The 27,969-nt window shown below is 37.6% G+C and overlaps 5 protein-coding genes across 8 annotated transcripts; 1 reads left to right on the top strand and 4 right to left on the bottom strand.

The window, feature by feature from the left end:
* The first annotated feature begins 28 nt into the window (after positions 1-28).
* Positions 29-3,220, top strand: letmd1 (LETM1 domain containing 1). Its single transcript, XM_079478628.1, has 9 exons — positions 29-184; positions 321-475; positions 553-668; positions 745-827; positions 935-1,121; positions 1,242-1,343; positions 1,553-1,705; positions 1,807-1,903; positions 2,058-3,220. The coding sequence occupies exons 1-9, from the start codon at positions 66-68 to the stop codon at positions 2,129-2,131; spliced, it is 1,086 nt and encodes a 361-aa protein (XP_079334754.1). The 5' UTR covers positions 29-65; the 3' UTR covers positions 2,132-3,220.
* Positions 3,208-10,542, bottom strand: cd63 (CD63 molecule). The gene is made up of 8 exons (XM_079478629.1): positions 10,183-10,542; positions 9,203-9,286; positions 5,894-6,076; positions 5,402-5,476; positions 4,605-4,700; positions 4,006-4,149; positions 3,786-3,869; positions 3,208-3,682 (listed from the first exon to the last, which is right to left on the bottom strand). Exons 2-8 carry the CDS (start codon positions 9,266-9,268, stop codon positions 3,617-3,619), a joined length of 714 nt encoding a protein of 237 aa, XP_079334755.1. The 5' UTR covers positions 9,269-9,286; positions 10,183-10,542; the 3' UTR covers positions 3,208-3,616.
* Positions 10,543-11,391: 849 nt separating this feature from the next.
* Positions 11,392-17,792, bottom strand: mylk2 (myosin light chain kinase 2). The gene is made up of 16 exons (XM_079478472.1): positions 17,605-17,792; positions 17,203-17,477; positions 16,784-16,869; positions 16,495-16,573; positions 15,541-16,198; positions 15,112-15,296; positions 14,701-14,809; positions 14,520-14,613; positions 14,289-14,398; positions 13,954-14,095; positions 13,238-13,308; positions 12,903-13,031; positions 12,494-12,565; positions 12,290-12,370; positions 12,016-12,148; positions 11,392-11,918 (listed from the first exon to the last, which is right to left on the bottom strand). The coding sequence occupies exons 2-16, from the start codon at positions 17,456-17,458 to the stop codon at positions 11,838-11,840; spliced, it is 2,286 nt and encodes a 761-aa protein (XP_079334598.1). The 5' UTR covers positions 17,459-17,477; positions 17,605-17,792; the 3' UTR covers positions 11,392-11,837.
* Positions 17,793-18,255: 463 nt separating this feature from the next.
* Positions 18,256-25,394, bottom strand: tpx2 (TPX2 microtubule nucleation factor). Of its 4 annotated transcripts, none has more exons than XM_079477454.1 (18): positions 25,223-25,394; positions 24,545-24,670; positions 24,307-24,453; positions 24,099-24,216; positions 23,930-24,004; positions 23,804-23,851; positions 22,643-22,774; positions 22,284-22,393; positions 21,959-22,122; positions 21,698-21,866; positions 21,240-21,378; positions 20,924-21,140; positions 20,752-20,847; positions 20,508-20,678; positions 20,268-20,414; positions 20,067-20,178; positions 19,026-19,213; positions 18,256-18,903 (listed from the first exon to the last, which is right to left on the bottom strand). In XM_079477454.1, the coding sequence occupies exons 2-18, from the start codon at positions 24,651-24,653 to the stop codon at positions 18,793-18,795; spliced, it is 2,253 nt and encodes a 750-aa protein (XP_079333580.1). In that variant the 5' UTR covers positions 24,654-24,670; positions 25,223-25,394; the 3' UTR covers positions 18,256-18,792. The 4 variants fall into 4 exon arrangements, with proteins under 4 accessions (XP_079333580.1, XP_079333582.1, XP_079333581.1 ...); XM_079477455.1 differs by having other exon boundaries at positions 18,516-18,903; positions 19,026-19,192; positions 25,223-25,392; XM_079477456.1 differs by lacking the exon at positions 23,804-23,851 and having other exon boundaries at positions 18,303-18,903; positions 25,223-25,392.
* A 749-nt stretch (positions 25,395-26,143) lies between these two features.
* Positions 26,144-27,928, bottom strand: trappc6b (trafficking protein particle complex subunit 6B). Its single transcript, XM_079479114.1, has 6 exons — positions 27,568-27,928; positions 27,394-27,461; positions 27,034-27,151; positions 26,845-26,928; positions 26,585-26,678; positions 26,144-26,430 (listed from the first exon to the last, which is right to left on the bottom strand). Exons 1-6 carry the CDS (start codon positions 27,643-27,645, stop codon positions 26,399-26,401), a joined length of 474 nt encoding a protein of 157 aa, XP_079335240.1. The 5' UTR covers positions 27,646-27,928; the 3' UTR covers positions 26,144-26,398.
* Between the last annotated feature and the right edge of the window lie 41 nt (positions 27,929-27,969).

The following is a 27,969-nucleotide window of genomic DNA, read 5'->3' on the forward strand; positions in this document are numbered from 1 at the left end:
CAGCGTTGCGCAGCCTCTTTTCTAGAAGACACGCCCACAAAGAGCTGTCAGCTGCTCCGTTCAAGATGGCGCTGTCCTGTAGGGGTTTGTGCACCGGGGCTTCCGTGATCTTACTATATGGACAACGGCCTGTCGGGGTCAAAATAAGTCTCTACACACCTAGATTGACGTCCAGACAATCGAGGTATTGTTTATAATACGTTAGGAATGATCGATTGTTTATAGTGAACAGGAAATGCAAAACATGTTCTGCAATGGACATAGCATATGTCATAATGAATTACTGTTTGTCTGTGTCTATTTGTATGTGTGTCTTGTAGTTTGTGGTTTGTAAGGCAATACTCACCTTCCCAAGCGAGGCACGGGGTTGGTCGAAGCATTGTGTCCAGGCTCAAGTGGGCCAGTGAGAAGTACGAGAGATTCCTGCAGCGGCGCTTTCCTCGTTTTTATGTCCTCTATCACACCTTTATGAAAGGTAGATCTGGACTTATATACCTCAGAGAAGTATAATGTGTGTCATTCGGGTTTTGATTTTGATGTTGTTGCATAAAGGGTTTCGGCTGCTGTTTCAAGATGCCAAAGAAATAAGAAGAATCCAGACCCGGGTGCTCACCAACAACATAGGTTATGAGAATCTGCCTTACCGTGAGTTGGAGAAACTCAGAGAGGTGGGAAGAATTTTTGAGAAAAACATAACATGGACCGATACGTCTGAAATAATTGTAATATGTCTGTTGCTTTCAGTTTCGGAGAGACTTAATAAAAGCCCTTCCCCTGGCCATCCTGTCGATTCCTCCTTTTGCCAACTATTTGGTATTTTTCCTCATGTGAGTATTCATAATTCAATTCAGTGCTTTTTTCTTCTTTTTAAAGTCTTATCTGTTTTAATACATGTATTCGTTTCACCCCTTTGCTGCTCTTCCTTTATCAACAGGTACCTTTATCCTCGCCAGCTCCTCATCCGGCACTTCTGGACCCCACAGCAGCTGGTGGAGTTTCAGGGAATATATCATAGTCATAGAGCACAGCATCACTTGGCTATAGTCAAGGGACTGGAGAGCTCAGCACCTTCTGTTCAAGACAGCCGTCTTAAAAGCCGACTCATGGAGCTCTGCAGTAAGGTGAGAGAGGATGCCCTTTTTGACAGTGTTGTACTGCGTTTTAGATTCTGTACAAAAGATTTTACTTTACTAGGCTATTAAAATATACATTTGGGTATATATACATATATACATCTCCAGGTCCGGAATGGAGCCCATCCTGTGGTGTCTGATGTTCATGCAGTCCGAACGTTGTTCTCTGGACCACCTTTAGGTATCAGGAGAATGTATGCAGACCAAATGGTGAGGGTCCATTTGTCCTGCATGTTCCATTTGTTCATTTTCTTTTTAAATGTTTTGTAATGTCAAATTGATTAGCCGATTAGAAAAGAAGTGCATTGCAAGTAAGTTTGCTGACATCTTTATGGTTTTTGGAGTACGGTGGAAGGTATAAAAAGAAAACTACAAGACTGTCTTGTTGCACATTTACGTCTTTTACCTGTGTTTTCCAGCGACAACTTTGTCCGTTGCTCTTCCTGACGCCCCGCCTTCCTGCCATCTGGGTTGGTCGGCGCTTGAATAAACACGCTTTAGAACTCATGCAGCTCGACCGTGCCATTGTTCGGTTAGGTTTGCACCAGTTAAATGATGCCGAGCTCAGAGAGGTCAGAGGTCACTCTTATAACACTTTCTATCCAATACCTTCTTGCCTTTTTATTTTGTGGTTTTGAGGGATATTTTCTCATGTTTATAACATTTCATCCAGGCATGCTTTGTGAGAGGGTTGAATCCAGACCATCTGAGTCCCGAACAGTCTCGCGAATGGCTTTCACAATGGCTACAGTTCTCCACACACCTCAAAGGTATGCAGCACCGAAAATACTTTTTGAAATGCTTTTGTATTAAATTTTTATCTTATGTATTTAATATTTAAATGTGTTGAAAGACTAAACTTTTGACATGACAGTAATTCGGTGTTGCACATTCAATGTGGCATTGTGTTTTCCTTTTGTTCAGAATCAGAGACCTCCCTTTATCTGCACAGTATGGTATTGCTTACTGTAAACTTTCCAAAACACCCACGTCACTAACCAGATGACTTCTCTACCCAACGCTCACCACTGACTTGTGAAACAACAAAAACCAACCTGAGGGCAAATTCCAGGGGAACAAGACTCTCCAATGAGCACAAGTTTCATCATCTGTTACTTCTGTAATTGGAGGAATATTTCTGTTTCTGTGACTTGTATTCATAAATGTCGCAGTCTCATTTTTTAACACATTTTCAGTTTACTTTAGTGAGGTAATTTAAATAATACCATTTCTGAAGGTATTTAATTTGTTCTATGCTGGGGGAGTGTAATAATACCAAAAGTGCATCGCAGTGAGAGGTTACAATCACATATAATGTGATATGTCTGTCATATCTTATTGGAACTCGTTGGTTTTATCTTGAGACATTTATTGACCTATTTCACTAAAGATTGTCCAGAGTGATTTGTCCAAGCCATTTTCATGTTTGTACTTACCCTCGGTAGTTAAAATTAGTTTGATCCCACAAGTTTTCAGTCTATCAGATGTTTAAGAAAACTAGATGAAGGAATACATAGTCTGTAAAGAGATACTGCAGATAAGGTTTATTATTTTATTACAAAGCTGAATTCTGTAACATAGCATATACACATTTAAATTTTTTATATACACATTTTAAGTTTATGTATTTATTTTTGAGAATTTCAAACTACACAAATCTTCTTTTTAGTTGGACAAATAATCTGTCTGTTGTGTGCTGATGGTTAAAGCACTGCAGTTAAGTCGCTGACACTATAATACAAGCTTTGGATCTTGGGGTAAGACCAAGAAAAATGGTCTTTAAACCTTTTCATTCAGCCTTTCACAGGTGCCTTTACATTTAAAAACACCAATGCATAGAAGGTGCAATACATGCTGTTATGTTTTTATGTTGTCAATAGTGCAGCAATCTTGAGGTTATGTGTTTTATATCAAGATACCCTGCTGTTTGGTTTTGTTCGGTGAAATGTTAATAGACAATGCAGTATGAGAAGGTCTGAACTGACTTCTATTAAAAGACTTCACTTAATGTTGTCTAATGTGAACCCTTCATTTTATAAGAATCTTTACAACTTCATGTGAAAAAAAGAACAAACATGGTTCAAAGGTTTTATTGTTTGTTTCACATTAGATGTGTCAAAATTAAAAATGCATAAAATTGGTAATATAATACGAATTTGTTTAAAAGTACAAGAATTTTCCTTTAACCCAAAAGGAAAGTGGCGTCAGCGTGATGATAAAAAGGTAAACATCACGTCAAAAACAATAACTAAAGAAACACTAACTGAGTGGAGTCAACAGTGGAACAATCTATTAGATCAGTCACAGAAACACATTTATGCTGTGTTGTGAAAATGTGCATTGTTAAATTATACAGCAAGAGGGGGAAATATCTGCAATCTTAAAAAAGAAGAAGAAAACATCTGTATGGTCTCCTAAGTGCTGTAAGTGACAAGTTTGTCCCTCTTCCCAGGTTTGGGTTAAAATGTTGTGACTTGAAGCAATCACATGACTTCATAGCCACTGCGAATGGCCCTCATCAGAATGCATGCCAACACGATGCCCGTAATCTAGAACAACAAATTCAGTGTTTGAATAATAAAGCTAACATCTGAAAAACATCAGACTTTGTGCAGTACTATAAATATAAAAGGAAAAAGGATGTCATCTTACCTGCACAAATGCAATAACCAGAGCACCCACACCAACCCACAGAACACTTTTCTTGAGATGGTCCACTATAACAGGCTGACAACCCTGTATAAAACAAATACAAACATCTTACTGCACTGTGCACACCACATACCCTCTCCAATAAAACAATGCTACATAATCCAAAAGCCTGATAACAATTCTTTAAAGCATATTACATAATTTCCTAAAAGATTCTTACCTTTGTGTAGATGATTTTGTCATTGTGAATTTCTCCAATACCACAATTTTGAGTCACGTTTTTACAGCAGGAGTCTGGGACCGAATTGTGACTTGTCTTGAAGTTCAACCAGTCATCAGAGGAGTTTGCTCCACAGCACATAAACTAGAAGAAAAGAAAGTCAACCTTCTAATATAGGTTCACTGGTTTATGATTTAAAAACCAACATTGTTTTATTGATTGGACAAAGACAACAATTACAAAGTTCTTCTAGAAAAGTATGATGTGATTATTGTATTCCCTAACATCTGTGTTCCAGGTTATGAGTATAATAAAAAAACTGAAGCATAGAAAAGAAACTAAACTGCACTTAAGATGAATAACTGCAGGATGTCATCTTATTGTCAAAAGACGTCAGTAAGCAAACAAGCCTGGAAATACTCATAATCCATGCATGATCCAATTTATGTTCAGAATACCGAAAGTGATCAGGTAACTCTTTCTCTGGTATGGAGATGCGTATATGTATAGTACAATGCAATAGAAGTCGCTTTGGATAAAAGTGTCTGCCAAATGCATTAATGTAAATGTGATGCTGCCACTATTAATGGTTGACCAACCTCACTCTGTATTTCATCAATGGCTTTCCTGGCACTCTCTGTGGTATTATATTCCTTGATCATTCTTTCAAATTCCTCGCTCACCAGATCATTCAGCTACAGAACAGAACAGAGATTATTGTGAGAACATTTTAAAGGAGAAATTGGTTAATATAATAGTCATTAAAGGAATTGTTCACTTTCAACAACAACTCCTCAACAACTTTTGAATGGTCCTCTTTCTCCTTATTTGTAAACACTGACTCAGTACTGCCTCTGACTACGTCAAGCGTGACCTTTTCAACGTAATTACGTATTACGTGAAGTCGTGATCGCGCATCGCAGAACAGAGCAAGGTTTATAAAGCATATAGATTTTTTTTTTGAAGATGACCAATCGTTTCGCTAGATTCACCGTCTGGTATCGTTTAAAACCCTTCAAAGCTGCACTGAAACTGTAATTTTGACCTTCAGCCATTTGGAGTCCATTGAAGTCCACTATATGGAGAATAATCAAGGAATGTTTTCATCAAAAATCTTAATTTCTTTTTGACTAAAGAAAAATAGTAATATCCATCTTGGATGGCAACAGGAATGAGTAAGTTATCATGAAAATGTATGTTGAAAGTGAAAAATTCCTTTAAGTGCAGTGTGCAGATGAGAGTAGGGTTGTTTACAATAATTTTTAAGAACAGCCAGTAAGCTGATTTAATGTCATATTCATTACACTCTTATGAGACCTGCTTCATGGGACACATTCTATTGTTAAAAACAGCTGGTGAGATCAGTACGGGATCTAGTGAGTAGGGAAATACTCACTTTTCCACGGTAGACATATGCACCAATAGCGCCCCCAATTTCAATAATGATTATGAGAGAGAGAAAAACAGCAAACTAGGAGAAAACAAATACATAAGTCAAGACATACCATCTTTTAATTTAGAAGTAACAAAAACAGTGATCTTATCAAATCTGAATAGAATCTTTTTCAGAGCTTGTGAACTACAATTACAATCTAGCCAGACAATGGCACATTATTAGTCAACGTTCTTCCTACTGTTTGTGTCAATTTCATTCAACAATGCAGATATTTAAACTGTCACATTATCAGGCTAACAAATAATCTGGTAAAACCGGTCTGACATTTGTTGATCAGCTGCAGTGTTAGTGCAAAGCCAATGCATAAACAAAAACCCTGTTGGTCCACAACATGAGGGCCAATTTCACTAGTTGCAGAAAACTTGTGGGGGAAAACAGTTGCGAAAAAAACAATCTATACATTAGTGCACATGAGAAGTAAAAAATCCTTACCGTTGTGACCATGCAGTGATTCTCCTTCAGGGCCCCACAGCAGCCAAAGAAGGCGATGAAAAAGATGATGACCCCCACCACGATTAGCACCATGGCTGCAGCAGAAGATCCTTTAAGGACCGCTGTGTTGTGCAGAGTAACTTGGGCTATTACACCCAGAACTATTAAGGCTAGGCCACATATCTATTGACAGAAGACAAGGAAACAGAATCAAAGGAAAGTCAGAACAAGAAACAACAGACCCTTCAAGACTAGTTCTTGTTATACAGAGTCCTCGGTGTGAACCTCACATTGACAGTACAAACAACGATAAATGTCAAACTAAGATTTTAATGAGTAACATATTCAGTCTCATAAACAAGTTTTTGATTGAAGCAATTACTTTTTAGTAATACATAAACCAGTCCAGAACCAATGGTATTTTATAAAAATGCAAAAAAGCAATCTAGGAGAAAGGAAATGCTTTAGTATACATTATTTTTGTACCAATAAAGTGGGAGAAGCTTTTACCCAGAGCGACTTACAAATGAAGGAACATTTAACAATTATGATAAATATAATGAGAATCTTGTTTTGTAGCATCATGTCAGGCCACTTTGTAAAGACCTTTTAATCTCAAACCATGATATTTATTATGAATAAAGACCACAGGTATGAACATATGCTTTGCTTGTTATATTAGTTTATACTACTTCAGAGCTTTCCGTAAAATTCATAATAACATTCAGTACAGACATTTGCTAATGGCGTTGGCTCTCAGAGCCTGCTCAAAGCTCATAATCCTTTATAAAGTTTGTATAAGCAAACACGCCGTTCAGCTGAGTAGTTCCGCATCACCATTATCGCAGAGATAAAGTACTGTGCAAACGTTTCTAATAAAATAACAGTAAAGAACACATATGTAGTATAGCAGCTGTAGAGGATGTTCACAATATATTCAGGATGTACGTGCGTTGCAGTGCACACAAGCGGATGCCAGTCGACAGCACTAAACTACTTTTATGATTACATCAGAGTAACACCAGAATTTATATTTTAGGGTTATCAGTGGAACCAGGCGATAAGTACCCGTAATAATACAGGAAGTTGAAAAAAGAGAATCCTGTTGTCATTCTTTGCCAAGTGAAATGGACACTTTGGTACATAGAAATGCATTCGACTGGTCTTTCACTGCATGAGGTAAAGGAACAAGTAATGACATGAACAATGAGTCATTAAGTATTAAATCATCGACTATTCCAGCTGACCTTTAGCACAATACTCAGAAAGAAAAGTCACATGATGCCATCATAAAAAGTAACGTCAGTCACATGACTGAGGCTGAACTTAATCTATTTTCTATTTTACAGAGAAATGTAAGAAACAAACACTCGACTCTTTTTCACACGCAAATTTGTTCACAAAACTTTTTTGAAGTTCTTTCATGTCACATCATGTTGATCAAAAACCGAAAAAGTTAAAAAATTAAAGCTGCTTACTGATATCGCTTTATGTCAGGAACAACCCCTGTTGCTCAATATCTGCTTAAATCCGTACACGAAATGTCTCATGGTAGTATGTTTTAGAATGATAATGTAATCACAGGAACTGTAGGAAGTGCAGATGTGTGAAAGTAAGCTTTGCCACAATAGAGTAGGCCGTTTGAAAAAACATCCGGTCAGCCACTACGAGTAAATGGACAATATTACTAGAGCTGAAACGATTCCTCAAGTAACTCGAATACAAAAAATAATCCAGGCAATAAAAATTGAAGCTCCATTAAACTACAGTACACACGGAGCACTGCGTTTCCCCACAGACCACTATTGCTAACGCACAGCCCGCTAAACTCTGTACATGTAACAGGGCTCCCAAGTCTCACTAGATGCGGACTAGTGAATGCCGAATCCTGTTATTTACACATGCCATCTGTCTGTTCTGCGTGTCTGAGTTAATTAACTGCACAGTTAAATATGCTAAACGCATAATGCAATATAAAGCCAATTTAGATCAACTAAATGCATCATGCATAAGGTGAAGTTAGTTGTTTACCTTTAAAATTATTATTTCAATTTGTATTAATGTTTCCTATACATTTGTATTATGTTGCATTTTGAATGTGATATGGCAATGGAATGTATTAAATGGATTAAGTTTTCATAGATATTAATGTATGCAATTTCCACAATAAAAAAGTATTTTTTCTAAAAAGGAAACAAATTAGTATTCATTTTATGAGACCTGTCTTATTTTCTCTTGTATATTTAGTATTGCTTTTCAATAAAGAGAAAGTACATATTATACGAAAACCCGATGGAAAAATCAGTAGAATACTAAAATAATCGATGCTAAATATTGCTATGAAAAGTTGAGGTTTTGAGGTTTTCAATTCAATGGATTGTTTCCTCAGTAAATCCGAAGAGCTATGTGAATGCAAAACTGTTTATTAGGAAATATACCACTAAATACTTGAGTTACATGTTAAACCGGCTTCTAGTGAAGACATAGTTCAAGAGCACAACAGAGCAGAGATGCTGCTGTGCGTTATTAAACTAACAAGCTTGACTGAGCTCTAAGTGTCTTTAGCCTAAAATGAAAGTCTGTGTCTAATCCTCAACAAGTGTTGTAAACAAAACCAACTATGCAATTTAGCTTATTTAACAACACAATAGCAATTGTACTTTATAAACATAGCGTATTAATGTTGATAGGTTTGTATCTTACAGTTAGTATGTAATGCATCAACTAAGTCCTATACAAGTACATGCTCGTGGGCAATAACACATCTTTGGCAGCATAACATTCCCAACCAAACATGGGGCCTGTATCACGAAGCAAGGTGAACAAACACGGAGTTGCAGACCTAAGTTGAGTTGACAAAACTAACGTGGTTTAGATCAGGTTCAGCTGTAGCATAACGCTTCGTATAAACTTCCTCTGTCAATTCCGGTTTGTTGAAAGTGTGACACTTGAAATTGTCATCAGATTGATTGACTTCTCGACAGTATCAGCGCAATCCACTTTTCTGTTGAAGATGACAATTTTTCTGGACCTTTGGCAGTGAGGGGGGGTTCGTTCGGACCACCCGAACCCCTCATGCCTACGGGCTTGCACAATGTGTCTCTTTTTGACTCAATCACAGTCGCTAAACCGAGCTAAGTGTAGTGCAGTTTAAAGTGTAAAGAAGGGTTAAAAAAGCATTGCATTTCTTTTTATATTTCACAATAACGTCTCCGGAAAATGAGCAATAAGCCAATGATGACAACACAAGGAAATGGATCAGCAGGCTAATCACATGCTCGCTGATATATGAAATGAATGCTTACTCACCCAGAAAATGAAGTTAAAGAAAAACACCAAGTACTTGACGCACTTTGCCCCCCCTTCTACAGCCATGGTGCTTTTTATTCGATTCTGAAAACAACATACAAGAGGAAATAAATAAACGAAGCCACCAAACCCCCTGCCCTTAATATTTGAAAGGTTAAACAAATGAACAATATATAGGTCGTATATAACAGCTCAAATAAATGTATAGTTAATGAATAACTATGCCTAAATATCCCCTTTAAACAAGTATAAGAAAACACACGAAATAAAAGAAACTGATCATATTTACGAGCCTAACTGTTAACATAACCTCAGGAATAAGGAACTAAGACTAAAACCGTCTGAACGCATGTGTTTATGACTAAGATCACGAGACCTCTTTGTTTTACAAAGGTAAATCACCCTAATGCATTAATTATTAACTGTAAAAACCCCACGTAGCTTTACTGTACCTGTAGAGAAATTATCAGAATAAAAACATGTATATTTTAGATTATGACGACACTCTATTTCTAATTCCAGTAAACCCCCTCCCACTAATTTACGGTGGTGATTATTTCCTTCGTGTACTCCTACACAACACCCCCGCCCCAACTTGATAAGACTTTTTCCGCATTCATGTGTTTTAAGCCTAAATAAACAAACGATTAACGAGTTTTAAAAACAAGTGTTTTCAACTGCGTACGCGTTTAACAGAAGGCCTCGCTTTCCTCTCAAAAAGCGAAGTCTGACGAAGTCTAGTGCGGAGGAAACAAAACAACGTGACCATTTACCTTTTAACTAAATTAGTCCGCGTGTAATTCGATGATTTCTAGTCAAAACAAATTACTGACTCAAACGCGAGCAAGTATTCACCATGTGTTAAACGGTTTATTTTGATCTCGTACGTACTTTAGATGACTACTTCTTCAGAAAGATCCGTTAAAATCTACATCGGAGGCGACTGTTTTATAAATATAAACGCGGAATGGACCGCTTACCTCGAGCTGAAGTCTAGTCGTTGAAACTTGTAGTTTCGAGAAGTGGATGCTGTCTATCGACGCAGCGGTGTCTCAAAAGTCTAGTACCTCCCTTCTGTACTCCTCCCTTACTGCAGCTCAGCATACTAGTACGCCAAATCCTTGGTGTTTCGAGTCAGATCCGTGGGCGCGGTTTGTTGGTTTTGACTAAATCCTTGTGTTTTAATTACCGTGATGACGTCATTTTGGAATAGGGCCTGCTAAAGTCAATTCAAATGGATAGTACACCCCAAAATAAGTGGTATCATCCACAGTCATATCAGCCACAATCTATATGACATTCTTCAGTGAGACATAAAAGACATTTTGAGAAATGTCCATAGAATGAAAGTCAGTGGTGAGAGGTATATATTGTGTTATGCGTGGAAATACAGGTGATAGAGGTTTGGAATGAAATGAGGGTGTGTTAATGATGACGATAGAATTTTCATTTTGAGTGAAATATCCCTCTGTCATTTTGCACCCATGTAAACATCATGTGACATTCAAGATTAATCTTTAATTATTCCAGATATTTTAGAAAAAATATTTATTCATTCTCATTGACCACAAGTAAAGAAGTTGAATGAAAACTGGGCGTTAAAGTTTAGCCATCAACATTGCTCAGAATTCAACTCCTTACTGACTGAGTTTCCAGTGAATTGCAGTGTTATAGTCACACGGATGACATCATAATCTGTAACTTCAGGAAGTGTTAAATTCCATTTCGACCTATGGATAAAATAAAATATTTGAGATTGAGTATTTTTCCTTATTTAAAACATGCCAAATTGGGAAATGTCAATTCTGTCCTCCATCCTATTACCTGGAAACAGATCAAGCTCAGCCATCTTTAAGGAAATCTCAATTGTCTTATTGCACCAGGAGGAGGCTTTCTATGAGCAATGATACACAGATGTTTCCTCTCCGGAAGTGTTTTATCGACTTAATACGATGTGGGTATTATTCTCCTCCCCTGCACACCGTCACATCTTTAATTATGTTAATTTATTAATAAAGTTCATATTTATAAAAGTATTTAATATATACCTTAGTTTTAAGCAGCATGACTTTAAATTATTTTATTGATGTGGGAATTATGACATCTTCCTAAAGTATGTATTTAACTTCATTTCTATTTTTTCAATGTGCAAAATGTACAGTCATCATTAACTGACGACGCTTTAAATTGATGCTAATCAATTTAATGGGGGATGAGGATATTACATTTCACTTTATTACATTCCTCCGTCCTCGCATCTTTTACTTGCTCCCTTCCCTTGCATCCTGAAGGGGTGGAGCTAAGATGCAAGGAAAGGAAGCGAGGAATGGAAACGAGATACACAAATTAGAATTGAGAAGAATCCTCCCTCAGTTCGTTCTGTTTGAATTACAATTGAAACAGTTCACATGTTGAAAACAAAATAAATGTGTCGCTCATGCCAACAAGCATAAGATATATACAGTATGTGTCTAAAGATAAATATATGCTGAATGTAACAGTTTGCTTGTGCATAATATAATCAGTCTGTTTAATCAATGTGGTTGAATGGTTTAAAATGGCACATAGACAAAGTCACAGAATGATCTGCATATTACAAAAGGAAAAAACGTTTTCTGTACTAAGACGAACACCGTCAGATTGCAAGCGAAGTTAGGGAACCTGAACTTCCAATCTTCTTAAACCTGTTGGCTGCAACAATGGCTATGTAGTTTTTCTGTGCAAATAAAAAACGAGAAGAGAATGTTTAGCAGTGTGGTGTATCAGATTCAGGATGTATCATGGTTTGTATCATGTTTTCCGCAGTATTTCACCTTCCACATTCGTCTGGCCATGTACTTCTTAAGTAGAACCTGAGACTTGAGAACTATGTTGCTGCTCTTTGCTTTTTCTGAGATGTTGTTGAGCCACGGATTCTTGAGACACTGTGTAGCACTCAGACGACCACTACACAAAAGATAAAGAGAATTACAAAAATATACAGCACTGAGACATCAAGTTCTATCAATCTATTGTGTGCAAACAGAGACTACTTGAAATTATCTGTTTATAATGGATTTCTTTCCATATGTATGTCTTCATTCTCACCTTCTCTCTCGTATCAACAGGTTGGACACAAAGTCTCGAGCCTCTGCAGAGACATGCTCGAAAGCATCCTCATCGAAGTACCTGAACATACAACAGGGGGCGTTGTTTTACAAAGCGACACCAGATTTAAAAACGGTGTTCTGTAATAATTGTTACTGTAATAAACTCTTTGTTGTGTACATGAAAAACATAAAAAGTGCCCACCAGTTACACATGAGCACATTGTTGAGGGTTTGGCTGTCATCATCACCCAGAAAAGGAGAAAGGCCACTTAACCTAGAAAGACAAAAATAATTCTGAACAAAATTCACTTTGTTGTCCCCCAAAGGGGAAATTTGTATTGGACCCAAGGTGTTTACATTGACAACTGAGTGCCAAAAATTTGAGTTTTTTTCTTCTCCTTTACAGTTCTAACCTTTGACAACATCAAACAAACATAGAAATTAGTTCTATTGTTTCATAAGAGCTTGAGCTGTTTCTTTCTATCCAAAACTATGCATCACATGGGTATTGCCAGCCACCTCTCCTTTTATGAATGCAATAATTTATAAAACTTAAAATAAATATTTCTACCTGTGAATTATACATGTTTACACAGCTTATTATGACTTACAGCATATATGTGATGACGCCTAAAGTCCACATGTCTGTAGGGAACGAGACAAAATCAAAATTCACCACCTCTGGAGCCAAAAATTCAGGTGTTCCAAAAGAAACCTTGAGCTTTTCTCTAGGTTTGTATCTAGAGATGGAGGAACAATCAAAAATAACCATCAGCTAATATTTGAATTGTCACAGGATCAACACAATCAGAAATAAACAGCGGTCATGCTCTCAATATGTAAGGCAAATGTCATGCCAGCCAAAAAAAGGACTGATGGCAATACTAATTTTGATTTGATCTAATAAACATGCAGGCTGACACTAGCAGTATTTAGATATATCTACCTTCTGGCAAGTCCGAAGTCAATAATCTTCACCTGGTGGCTCGAGTGATTGACAAGAAGGATGTTTTCTGGCTGAAAATTAAATTAAATACAAATATAGATGTAAAAGAAAGAAACGGTCAAATCTGTTTGGTGGTATTGGGACCTATTTATGTCCCTCAATGATCATTTGAAAAATAAATAATTTGAAACAGTTATGTCAGTTATGATCACATTGATAAATAGATTAATCTTCTGTAATTTGATTACCATAAAATGTTTCAATTACATAAACTGGAAAATAACAATTTATAATATATATGATTTAAATAAAAATAAAGTAATTATTATTTTAATTTTAATATACAACAAACTGATTGAGAGCTGTAATTTAAATGTATTATTATTTTATTATTCATTATCTTCTACACAGGATTCGTTTTCCACTGAGCCAGGAGGTCTAATCCAAAGTTGCTTTCATTCAAACCTTCTTTATATTATCTTCTGTAGTTCTTTTATCTTATCAAGTCTACAGTAACAACAACAACAACAACAAAATGTCAATGACAGCAACAGTTGTTGCCTGAAATTTCTCTGTGACGCAGACAAGCAAGTCCTATTTATAACACACATTATCTTTTACATTCCTCATTGCATTAACAGTTACCGTAGGTTTTCAGTGTAAGCCCTTCCCTATCATACCATTTTTCTAAGGCCTATGAGAGAAAAGAGCATTACCTTAAGGTCCAGGTGAAGGACGTACATCTGATGCATGTACTGGACTCCCTCACAGATCTGTTTCACAAAGACCATGGCATCCACCTCAGTCAGCGGGCAGCTCTCATCCACGATTCTTTCAAAGAGCTCACCGCCCTCCACACTGAATAAAACATACAGAATAACCTCCTTGAAGAAGCGTCTGAATTATTACACAAAGAACTGCAAGAGGATGCTTTTCATTTTCATGAACTAAAAGCAATTTTATCTATTATAAAACGGTTAATCTTATTTTATATTACACAGCAAACTCTTTGCTTGGATAGAACATGTGTGCTTAATATAAAATAACTCACAACTCCAATATCAGCACGACTTGATTCTTGACCTCAAAAGCTTCGTAAAGTTGAAGAATGTTGGGGTGGCTAAGCTGGTTCATGACCTGGATCTCATTCAGTGCCATGTCCTGCAAAAAAGCATGTGAGAAAAGCTGTAAGCAGGTGTTTTGCGAAGATTTCCTCTTGTGATTCATGTGCTTCATAAAATACTACTTCAAACGTCATTTTTAAACATGCTGGTGTACTTACTCTTTCTTTGGCATTTCTTGTATTGATAATCTTAGCAGCAAGCCTCATCCCAGTCTTATTCTCTGTACATTTGTGCACCTTGCCAAAGCGGCCACTAACAACACAGACGTACAAAGATCTGTTTGTTAACTCAATGAACTCAATTATAATTCAGTAGAAGTCACGAGAGCTTTTATCTCACCCTCCCAGAACTTCTCTAGTGTGGATACTGAAGGTGTCACAAGGTGGAGGGTTTGACTTTAATGCAACAAACCGGTGAGAGAAAGATGCCGGCTGAGGTGGAACATCATCTTTAAGAGTTAGAAATACAGAATATATTATGATCTTCATTAGTGGTATCGCCCTACATCATCTCAGATGTTCGATAAAGACGTGGTACAAGTTACATTTATGACAGCACAGGCTATGCATCAAGTCATATTTAAGATACTTTACATCTCTAAGGTCAGGCTATGCTGAGGGCTTTGCTGTCACCTCTACAATACTATCGGCAGTGATTTAGTGTGTGTATGATTTAATGTGAATAGTACATTTTAATATATTGCATTTTCATACACATGCACAGACAGTCAACAGACTGACAGATATTTACCTATAACTTTAAGACAGGTTTTAGGGGGATTGTTGACTTTCGCCTGAGCTGGAGGTTTGTTTACAGCTGGGCTTACTTTAATCTGTATTCCACCTGCTACATGCTTTGATTCAGATGATTCAGGCCCTCTCGTTTGAAAAGGTGATGTGAGGGGTGCATCTTTTTTACCAGCAGTAATCTGCAATCTGTTTAAGATACAAAAAATAAGAAACAGCCATCCCAGCAAGTTTTGAGAATCTTCCAAAAAGCATGCATATTGTAAGCGAACAAATCTGACCTTCAGCACAAAGCTAATGTTCAACATCACACATTTGCATTTCATTAATGTCTGAGAAATGTTGAATTTGATATATTTACGTATTCTGTGATCAAGTTAAAAAAGGATGCTTTGAATTCACGGACAGATAATGCATGAATTGCTCACTTTACCTTTGCAAAGAGTTGGGACAGCTCTGCACTTGTCTAAGTAAAGAAGCTTCCTTTGTCGCTGTGGTAACAGTTAAACCCTTTGTTTTTGGTAGTTTATGGCTTGGTGGAAACAGTGTTGAATCTTCTTCTTTTTTTGTCGTAGGTTTATTTTCTGATGATGTGCCAAAACTCTGTTTGGGAGGAACCAGATTTGCTGTGGAAGGATTATGGCTTGGTGATGATGCTGTTGACACATCTGGTAAAGTCAGTTTAGGAGAACTGTTGGTTCCAGTATGTTTCGACACGATTTTGTCAGACGAAGCCGTCACGGGAGCAGAAGTTGTTGTCGTCTTGGGTACTTTATTGTTTGGTGTTGGAACTTTCTTCTCGTTTTGGACTTCTGGCTTTGGTAAGGGACTCCCTAGAGCGACCAACCTCTGGGACACCATAGATACAGGAGCAACGACATGTGTCTTGATATTATTCTTATTTTCCATTTTAATTATATTCTGTGTTTGTTGCAGATTATGTGATGATTTGGAGGTTACAATGGATTTTTCTTTTTCTCCTATGTTTTGTAATTTAACTTCATGATGAACTTTGACCTCTGAGGAATCTTTTTCAGCTAGATGGTCCTCTCTTCTCATTCCATTATTTTCATTTACTTCTAGTAATATGCCTGCACAAACACAGATACATAAATAAAACGTACAATGTATGTTAACATATATGCTTACAAAACCGAAACTGCTCATTCTTCATTTGTACTGTCTTAGTATACATTTATTGTTTGTTCTTTAGTCAGGTGATTTGTGGGTCATCCTGTCATTCTGCTGTACATGAGGCATAAATAGTTGACATGCTAACAAGCCTGTCACTCTGATTTATGTTCACCACAACAGATCTGAAGAAGGGAATCTTGTGGCTCCACTGAATGACTGCAATAGTCTCATAATGTTTGATCATTGTAGTCACCTTTCTCTGAGGCCACGGTAAGGACTTGGGACACTATTTTACACTCTCTCTGTGTGTCCAATCGAACATAGACTTCCTCCTGTAATAAATATGCAGTAGATAAAAATTCAGGTTACAATCATGTGAACCAAACCAAAAGAATATCAGTTAAACGATAATGTAAAGTGATGAGTTACTGGCAAAGGCATGAACTGAAATATTTGCTATACATTTAGGAATACAAGAATGTCATCCAATTGAAAAAAACATAATTAATATACAAAAACAGGAAGTTATTTTGTCTACTTACCGCAGAGGTTCGGACAGGCAGTGACTTCCTTCTTTGTAAAGCCACCAAAGGCACAGAGACTTTTTCACACGGTCTGTCGTCTAGACCTTTGTATTGAAAAATAAAAACAACACAAAGTTTATATTAACATACCTAATGCATACACAGCTGAAATTTAGCCAGTGACATTAGATCACAGTGCATAGATATATAGTCACTGTATAACAGCACCATTGCAACTGTAATATTGCATTGATCCATGTTTTAATTTAATCTTGTTTTAGATTCAACAAATCTAGTTAAGAGCTTTGTCAAAAACTATACATGCAAAATCCTCCATAATCCTCCACATTATAATTAATAATCTCACTATAATGTCAGAAATACATTAAGAATATAAAGGTACAGTACAAAACCAGTATACATTCTATTTTCCATACCGCATGCCAGGTCCTCCAGAGCTGTTCTCATCTCCAGGACTTTCCTTTCCAAAGAATCCAGGAGTCTGCTTTGAGCTGACAACTGGCTGGTCATGGCCTCCTGCAGCATGCTGTGCTGGGCACAGGTCCCGCATAAGGGGCAACCTCTTCCTGAGCTCCGGATAAGAAGCTGGTCCACTTTAAGACGCAAGTCATCAACTTTTGCCTCCAGGGTTGCAGGGTTGGAAGGAGGCACAAGGAAGTCCTTGAGAGACATGCTTGAACTGGAGGTTGATCTGAGAACAATTTAATAGAGGATAGGAAACATGCTGTTAAAGTCAAGAAGGTGATCACTGTACTTTAAAGAACAACAAATTGGACACAGAATAAAAGGTAATTGACAAAACATTTTATATAACTTACACCCGCCTGTAAAGATGTTATCCAGACCAATAGTGCATATGTTCTTCACAAAGAGGTTGGATACATAGATCCCTGGTGTTTTGTTAAAGCTCACAGAGTACCGACATAACAGATTCCTGTTTTATCTGAGCTCCCTTACCACCACACCAGAAATAGTGACCGGTGATAGTAGAAGCACGTACAGCAGAAATGGTTGGGGGGGAAGAGGACAAAGCATTGGCTGAATGAAAAGTCTCTGCACCTCTGACTGTCCTGTGGAATGCTGTGACACAATTAGCTCTTAGTCTATCTTAAATGGAAAAAACACTGTGGCCTTTGCTGCATTTTAACATAGATTATGTATTCTACAGATGGAGGATGTTTTCATGCAAACAAAATATAGCAAATCTGAAAAGTGTATTCTATGATATACAGATGATAGAGAAAACCTGATTTTTATTATATATTTAACCTTATTTTGTTACTGGACAAATATTTTAAATGTAAGAGTAAGCCTTTTTTTAAGTTCTCTTGAAGATTCGAACCTATACATGTGGTTTATTTGTAACTCTACTAATAAGAAAGCAATAAGAACTATAAATCTGTTCAGAATGTATAATATTGTATAGGTCCCTGGCATATGTGTTCTTATTGTAATACCCATTTATAATTTAAAAAAATATCAGGAGAGCTGTTCCGGCCTTGCAGTACTTTGTGCTCAAACTCCAATCGCTTTACACAGTCGAACATTACAATCAAGTACAAAAAGCCTAAGGATATGACTAAGATATTGTGAATTGCATACGCTTTACTCACACCCAACATTCTCCCTAAAAGATTTAATTTTACATCTTAGACCCCCACCTAGAGGCAGCATGAGGCAAAATGATTGATAAAACAGAAATAAAGCAAATGATACATTGATTATTGTTAGCATTAGAAAGCCATAACATACAGCATTTGTACAGCAAATGTTTCTTTATTATGAGTAATGTAAAGTTAAAAAGGACAGAAAAAGATGCTGCTTATATAGGAAAAATTTAAGAACTAGTTAGGTCAGTCGTCACAGCCCTTATTTACTAGACCAAAAAATGACAAACACAAGTCATACAATAATAAAACCTTGTATACAAGATATTGTATTGCAGAGGCATAAGTAGTAGAAACACACATTAAAAAGAACTATGTACAGTTAATGCTTGACGCATTTTACATGCGGAAACGGTCAGAGAAATTGGGAGAGTGTGGCACTGTAAGGGACATTTCACTCTTTTTCACTTCAACAGGCTTGTAGCGTCTGATTGGCTGAGCTTTGTGCACCTTCAGAGAAAAAGAAACGCTTTATCATTATGGGAACCAATGAGCTTCCTAGTATATTACTACTGGATAAAGCCATACAACGATTTATTTAGAGTTTAGAAAAATATGTCCATTGACTTTACCTGTTCATGCCGCATCCTTGTGATCTCCTCTTTCACATGCTCTTCTTGTTCTCTAGCTTTTTCCTCCTCCATGCGAGCCTTCAGAGCCTCTTTCTCACACAACTCCCTTTCAAACTCCAGCCGTTCCTTGGCACGCCTCTCTGTCGACAACTGGAACCCCTCCAGAACTGTAGAATTAGAAGTATTGGCTTGAGAAAGAGCCAAAGGTGAACAAAAAAGACCAAGTAAAGTGGTCAAAAAAAAGACAGCAGTAAAGAAAGGTGGAAGGAAGCAAGAGTTCAAATTAGTGCACTTAACTTCCCCTTGGGTTTCTGGCTTTGGGCAATGTTTAGAGAGGAGATCTGGACATGTGTAGGAGAGCACGGGGTGGGAATCCCAGGGTTGTGTTTCCCAAACAACGACATAACTCGCTGTTTAACCCCATCATACGATGCATCATTGGGGAAATGAATGATGTAGTTACCACTGTTTCCCGAAAACGTAGAACCTCTGTCAGAGATCAATTGTTTGAACCAAGTTGGTTCAGCAATCTAGTGGATGATGCCACACAGGGGTTGGAGTAATGACATCTACTTATAAACACGTTCAGATAAAATCTATGTCAAATGCTTTCTGTAAATAACATGCATTGCATTTAAGCACTACTTTTGTGATTCTATTTTGTTATCTGTTGTTTTACTTCTCTCATTTATAAGTGTTCTCCTACGTCGTTCCGCCAAGGGATGCCCCAGGGTCATACGCATGTTCACTTTTATAACTAAAATATGTAACATTAAATATGTATACATTTCTAATGATGGATATGGAATGTAATGAGTTTTGCAAGTCTACATGTCATGAGGATCGAGGCTTCGAACAACAGCTCTAGACCTGAAGTTCCAACCACGCAACTTTGCAATGCTGCTTGCGATTCATCGTTGGACAATGGTTTTGGAAAACACTTAAATCGTTGATCTATGCTCAGCTGGAACAACGAAACTTGTGACCATAGTTGGCTAACGATGCTTTTGGGAAACGCACCCCCAGGTAAATAACACATACCCAACATGGAGCGATTCTCCTTCTTTGGTACAAAGGGCTCCTTATGGACTGTTGTGTTGGGTCGGGCCTTAAAACATGCAGATTCAGCCTGACGTTTCAATTCCTCTTTCATCTAGGAAGAATTTAAAAACAGATTAGACACACAGTGTAAACTTCAGCACAATCCTATGCAAAAATAACAAAACTTCAAAAAGTTCTTACCATGTGTTCCCAGCGTTCACCCTTCACTGCTCCTCTTTCATCTACCATCAGTTTGAATGGAGCAGGTTTGGTGGGCTCTAACACCTTTTTCTCAGGAAGATGCACTTCATGGAAGTCAGGAAGAGGTTGGGCCTTGAACTTCGGCACCTGGTGAAGTTTTGGCATTATATAAACTGTAAAAACTCAGTGATTTTCAAGGTGGTGGTATGTGGCCTCAAAGAAACACCACAAAGAAATTACCTCTTCATTTCTCAGTTCCTCTAGTTTCTTTTCCTTCATCGCTCTCCGTTCCCTCTCTCGCTCCTCGAATGAGAATGGACACATTTCCAGCTGGCTCTTGACTTGAGGTTTGGGCTGGAAGGGCAGGAAATGGGGCACAGCAAGTGCCTTTATCGGCGCATGAGGCTTTTCCTAAAGATGAAAAGCAATTAGTTGAAAAATTCAACAGATACTCATCCAAAATTCACATGTAATTAAACTTTACCTCTTCCTGTTTCTTTTCCATTCGCACACGATGTTTAAGAGCAAACGCTGGCGATTCAGGAACAGTCGGGTTAAGCACTTTCTTCTCAGGGACACCCTTAAGTATTTAGCAGATATTATTACAAATGAGAACATTAAGACCATCAGAGAAAGCTGAAGGTACTGGTACCTACCACAACTTCCTCCAGAATTCGTGCGGGTACAGGTCTGGAGTGGAACATGTGCTCCTCTGGTTCTTCATGCTTTTTGCTGATCTGCCTCTCATGAAGTCGCTTCTCTATCTCTAGCTGGAATTCCTCTGGACGAGTATTTTCTTTAACTGCAGGCTTCTTGGGAACAACAGCCTCTTGGAGAATTTTTCGGTTGAGTTCTAGAGCTTTGAATTTAAACCTGAGGTGATGGACGGAGATGTTTGTTAGTTGTGCCAAGAACTTTAATGTATTTAAAAGCTAACACCAGGGTTTCAACAAGCATCCAGACAGAACTCACTGCTGCAATTTCTCTGCCTCCTCAGCTTCCATCTCTGCAGTGCTCTTAACCATGGTGGGCCGGTGCCTGTGTCGAGTCATCAGTTGTGGAGTTTTAGGGTGTGTGATCTTAGGTTTATCTGCCTTTACCGGTGATGGTCCTGCAAATGAGAAGAGAACCCAGTCAAAAAATAAATACACACGATCATTAAAGTACCACGGCATTCAATAATTATCTCACTTAAAACTCATCTGTAAGCATTCAAATAGCATATGTAAAAGTTAATCCTGTGATAATTTTTACATTCCTCAAAATGAGAATGTGAACAAGTGAACTGCTGTTTTATGGAGAGAAAAAAACTACTGCAATGGTTCAAGATTATGATTTGCACATGGATGATCGTACAGCATATTAAATACACATACTTGATTTTAAACACAATACCTTTCTCCTTAAGACCAAATCATTATCCAACCCACCTCTCTCCTGGCATTGTCGGCTACGCAGGTGATAACGGGTAGGTGTGCGTTTCTGGAACTGCTCAATCTGCTGGGCCATCGGCACGTAGTTGCCTGTCTCTTCTAGCTTCCGTTTGCCTCTGGAGAGGTTAAAGGGTTTGGGAATGGTCGTTCCCTTCGGGCCCTTCAACTATGGGAGAATAACAACAATAAATCTCTTAAAGCCAAGCAAGTAGCAATAATCATTCACATCTATTTATAACGGACATGGGTATAACTTACAGGTGAAGCTGGGTGTTTGCGGAGCTGAGAGGTGAAGTTTATCTCTTTGTATGAGTGGTCTTCTGCAGAAGATCCATCTGTGTGGTTCTTCAACCTGTTATCTGAACGGAAGTTAAACTCTTTGGGTATGGTGGTGGACAACACTTGCTTCTTAGGTGGCTGACCTAAAATAAAACAAATATGCAAAGCATATTAAATAATCAAGCAAGCAGAGGCTTTCAAAAATATATAGGAAATAAAAATTATATTAAAAGGCTTATCTATATGAACAACATCCATCTGACAAAGGTGTTACTCTAAACTTTAAAATATGACGAGAACTTACTGCCGGCCAGTGCAGCCCTGTAGCTCGCCTCGTTCTTACGCCTCTGTTCTGCCACCTCCTTTTGAAGAGTTTCAATGCGCTGCAACTCCTGCTGCTCTGAACTTTTCTGCCTGTCATTAAAAAAAAAATTAACACATACACAGAGTCAGTATTAACTAAACAAGTAAAATACACAAATTTAATAATAGCTTGCAAAAACCGATGGACTATGCACAACAGAACCACTTTCTTTTAGCAGTGTCCACGTTACTGCTTAGAATCTATAGGTTCATAACACTTACTGCATAACTGACAACATGCCATTTTACCAAATTAAAATAACGCCTTTAACTAACATAACTAGTAGGATTCTGACTTACTGTGCAGCATTGGTGGTAGAAGCAGTATGTGAGACAGCAGCTGAGGTCTTTGAGACAACAGATTTGTTCTTCAATCTAATGCTGTTCCTCACACCTGGACCGCTGCGTCTAGCAGACTTGGATGTTGAACTTCTGTTGAAAAATACCAATGTGATTAGATATAAACTGATATAATGACAGTTAAACCCTAAAAAGCAATAGTCTTAAAGGAATTGTTCTCTTTCAACATGCATTTTCATTCTAATTTATTCACTCCTGTTGTCATCAAAGATGTTCATGTATTTTTTTCCTCAGTCAAAAAGAGATTAAGGTTTTTTTGAAAACATTCCACGATTATTCTCCATATAGGAACTTCAATGGACTCCAAACGGTTGAAGGTCACAATGACAGTTTCTGTGCAGCTTTAAAGGGCTTTATTGAAACCAGATGATGTATAAGGGTCTTATCTAGCGAAATGAGCGGTCATTAAAAAAAATGTATATGCTTTGTAAACACAAATACTCACCTTGCGCTGTTCTGCGAAGCATGATCACGATGTTATGAATTACATTTGAAAGGTCACGCTTGACATAGGCGGAATCCAGGATACGCACACGAAATGACCATTTTAAACAAAAAACTGACACCAAGATAATTGAATACGTGTCATTGAACATTCAACAACTTTTAAACAGTCCTCCTTCTCCACATTTGTGAACACTGACTCAGTACTGCCGACGTCAAGCGTGATATTTTTAACATAATTATGTATTACTTCAAGTCATGATCGCGCTTCGCAGAACAGAGCACGGCGAGCATTTGTGTTTAAAAAGAATACACATGAATATTTTTTTTTAGAAAATGACAGATTGTTTCGCTATATAAGACCCTTATTCATTGTCTTGTATCGTTTAAAGCTGCACTGAAACTGTCATTTTGACCTTCAACTGTTTGGAGTCCACTATGTGGAGAATAATCCTGGAATGTTTCATCAAAAACCTTAATTTCTTGACTACTAAAGAAGAACAGGGGCGAGTAAATTATCATGAAAATGTATGTTGAAAGTGAACAATTCTTTTAAGTAACAAAACCATCATCAAGCCAATTCCCCAGTGAAACACCTAAAATCTCCACTAGGTGCCCTCCACTGCTTAGCAAACTCAAGCCAAGCTTATATTTTACCTCCGGCGATGTTCATTTACTCTCCTTGCTGTGGCAGCTGGTACAACTCTATGCATCGAGACAAAGTGGCTAGTGAGCACCCTGCAATAAACAAATAATGGGTGTAAATAAAAGGAATACACATACCTTCTTTTCTTGAGGACAGGGGGTGTTGAAGGAGGTGTGGGCTTTTCGTTTTTGGGCACAGGTCGTTTTGACACTCTGCAGAATGGAGATAACAAGGAAACATGGTCAATTGATGTTCTGTTGTTGTTGATATATGTACAGCATGGGGTGTAGATGAAGTGCCCTGTACCTGCGTGGTTGAGCAGGAACGGCTTTATTGGCTTGACCAGGAGCAGCAGTAGTTTTGCCATTTCCCCATGATGTGACAATGTTTGACGGAGGCTCTGTAGAGGTGCTTTCTGTAACCTCTGAAGCGAAGAAGAACATGATATAGATATAAAGTCAAACCATAAAATATCACATAACTATTAAGTGTGTGAACAAGAGCTTTTTCCAACCTGAGTTAGTTGACTCCTCTTGTTTCACCATAGGAGATACCAGAGCTTTAGGTCTGTTATCATGATGGGTTTCATCAAAAGGCTTTGTGGTCCGTAAAGGGGTGGTAAGCTGTTCCACCGTACCACCATTAGGAGCGGCCTTTATATCTAACCAAAATAAAAAGGGTCATTTCTGTAATCCTCTACAGCACACCATACACTTCGAAGAAATAAAATTAACTTTGATGTAAAGACTTACCAAACCACTGATCAGCATTATCTTGAGGGTCCAAAACGAAATCATCGATGGACTCAATGACATGAGAAGGGGCGTCCCATGTGTATGCATCAACAGAAACCCCTTCCATATTTAGGCCAAAAACTTCTATATAGCAAAAAAATACAGGAAAGCTTTACATAGCATCGAAGACTGTAGTGTAACGTTGTTGTACACAATAAGTAAACAACACTTCCTTCACAATGGCACAAAATGGCAGGTAACGTTAGTGGCCGTTCCAGACTGAAGGCCTGGTCACATAAAGCACATTAAGCATGACACTTAAGGGGTGATTTCCCTTGTCCAAAGACAGGAGGAGAGAAACTTAAGGTATATTTAAGGGAACACTTAAGGGTGCTTTATGCAACCAGGCCAAGATTAAAGACGAAATCTTATAGTACATTACACGGACAAAAATGACAATGTAAACAAACGCGGTCAGTAGAAATCCTGCAGAAAAGACAGCTATTCATTAAAACGTGGAAAGTGTCAATTCACATCTAGTTGTAAATTCATTTGTACATTTGGAGCAAGTCAAGAACGTCATTACATTTCGGTTGCGGCCCTGTCTGACCGATCTAACGTAATTCAAGTCTATTTTAATACGAAAACAAATACATAAAAAAGGTAAGGCTACACGGTATAAAATTAAACACTTACACTTGTCTTTGATGCCTTCGGTAGCAACCTGAGGGGTTGGAAAAATCAAGTATAATCTTAAAACAGAAGACGCTCGACTCGCACACACTGGTCACAAACAACCGGATTGTAATACTGGTTTGAAAATGCGTGCCGTTGGAGCTGCGTTTACAAACTAGCCAATCAGATGCGTTAACACGACGCGTCTCATTTCCTATTAGCTGCTCGCTTGTGACGTAGGGACGCACGCAATCGTCACGTGACTGTTGGCGGCGTTCTCTTCTCTTCCTGACAAAAGCGACTAGGACATTTAAAAAGTGTTTTGTTATCGCGTGGCTCGCAAACGGGGATGTTGTTGTTTTAAATACATAAAATGCACATCTATGTATACAGCAACAGGAGATGTTAAAAATATTACGTAATACAGTACAATGAGGCTGGACATCTACATGTCAAAACTTTTGACTCAATCCAAATTTAGAAATTAATTTACAACTAGATTTGAATTGACAACCACGTTTTAATGAATATCTGTCTTTCTGGAGGATTAGTCATTAAGATATTGTGTAGTAAACATGAAAATAAAAGCAAGTGCTTTTATATTTGATATAACTTTTCTGCGTTCAGGGTAATTATATTTTCTATATTTTCATAGTCCATGCCCACTGTATAATATATTACTAATATTGTATTCTGTATTTATTCACTCTATATCCTGAACTTGCTAGTTGAACTTCTGGTTAGACCTAAACTACAGTTCAGTACACTGTACTTGTATATGTGTAATGACAATAAAGTTGAATAAAAAAAATCAATTCTGTCAATGCTTTAAAGGTATGTGGTATGATACTAGTGTCACATACACATTTTCCCCACTGTGACAAACTTAATTTGTATTTCAATTAACATTTGTTACATTTAAGATGAAGCACAAAAAGAGTCAGACGAGGATTTCAGGTTTTAATGTTATCAGTGCAAAATGAATCAACAAAATACAGTGTGCACAGGGGATGTAGAAAATATGACATAATACAGTACAATGAGGCGTGACATCTACATGTCAAAACTTTTGATGCAAGTAGTTAATGCAAATCTAAATCATAGTGTCATCAGCAATAAAAAATGAAAGGGAATTAAAACATGACAAGGTAATAAAATGGATTTAAATGTTATGAACAATATGCTCTGTGTAGTCAATCACATCTTCTGGATCATCACCTGGAATTTACCTGAGAGCAAAAGAGAGAAAGATGGAAAAATATGAATGGAAACAATAATAAAGAACCAGTTCGTTAAATAGAAGTCATCCACTGTATTAAAAATCTGTTTATGTGCGTCATTTGTCTGAGATTGTGTTTTTCTGCACATAAAAATTAAACTTACAGGCTGGCATGACAGACACTTCTGCAGTGACAATACTTTTAACACCAAGATTTGAAAGTGCTCCCCGGACCAGGCCACAAGTTAAGGCCAAAAACTACAAACAGGAAAAATGAAACAGAGTCACCAAACATAAAGAGACACATTAAAGCTGGTGGGTGTTTGCTGTGCATCAGATTTTCACTCCACCAACTGTTAGTGTCCAGCCACCCAGTTGTGTATGGGACAGTCCTGTGTACAGACAAGTTGAGTCTGCAACTTACCTTCGGTGCATGTTCTAGATGCTGTTTGCCCGCAGACAGTTGGGTCAGCAAGCGGAACTTATTATCTTGTAGCACATAAATACCCTACAAACAATTCAAAATTGTACTTACTAGATACTAATAATAATAACTTCAAGCCATTATTGTCATGACATTCATTACACTTTGGTAATAAATAACTGTACAAACCTGGTGATTGGTTCTCAGATTGTCAATTTGCTTCTTAAAAACACTGGTCCAGAAATCTTTGCAGATAAACTTCAAGACATCCAGCTCATCTTTGAAACGTGGCGTGTCTTTGGTAAACCTTTAATCAGAAGTTATGTATATGAAGCAGCACGTCTTCTCATGAACAACTCACAATTATTTTACTACTACTGATAAGGTCTAAGGTAATTTCATTCATTCATGTTTTTTTTAAACAAACTACAAGGTTCCATTAGGCCTACAGTACAGATTATTACAGTCAAATACAGCACTATTAAGAACCAACGTGCTATGAGTATCACGTTGTATGGTTTAATAATAAAATAAGTATAAGCATAATACCTTTCAATAAGTCCTTGTCCCACACGAAACCCCATGTTCTCAAGTTTAGAAACACATCGTCCAATTTCCTGTAAAGCATTTCACTACATAATTCAGCATGCAACATTGTGACATAACTTTTTATTAATGTGCGTAACTGTATTTTCCTATTCTGTCACACCGTTTTATCCTTACCGACTCCCCAGATTCTGCACCGTTGACATACTGAATAATTTCACTGTGCAGGAACTGAAAAAGAGCCTCGTCTGCCATCCCAACCCAGTTCAGCCAGTGCCAGGCTGAATCTGACAGACGACAAAAACTATACGAGACAAACAAGTATATGTATCGCCAAACAGCTACAACTTCAGAAAAAAAAACATCACTGTGCGAATATATACATTAAACAAAAATATTTCGCCAGTGTTTTCACTGTTCCCTTATTTTTTTTAAAACAAGAGGTCCTGCGCGTCAGCTCTACTTCCTGTTTGGTTTGAAATGAGCTGCCCTTAACTTTGCCTGACTAGAGTTTTTTCCTGAACAGAACAGTCTGGGTGCTTGCTATATATACGCTATATATATATATGTGCTATATAT

This window comes from Barbatula barbatula, assembly GCF_947034865.1.
Source record: "Barbatula barbatula genome assembly, chromosome: 17".
Lineage (NCBI taxonomy): Eukaryota > Metazoa > Chordata > Actinopteri > Cypriniformes > Nemacheilidae > Barbatula > Barbatula barbatula.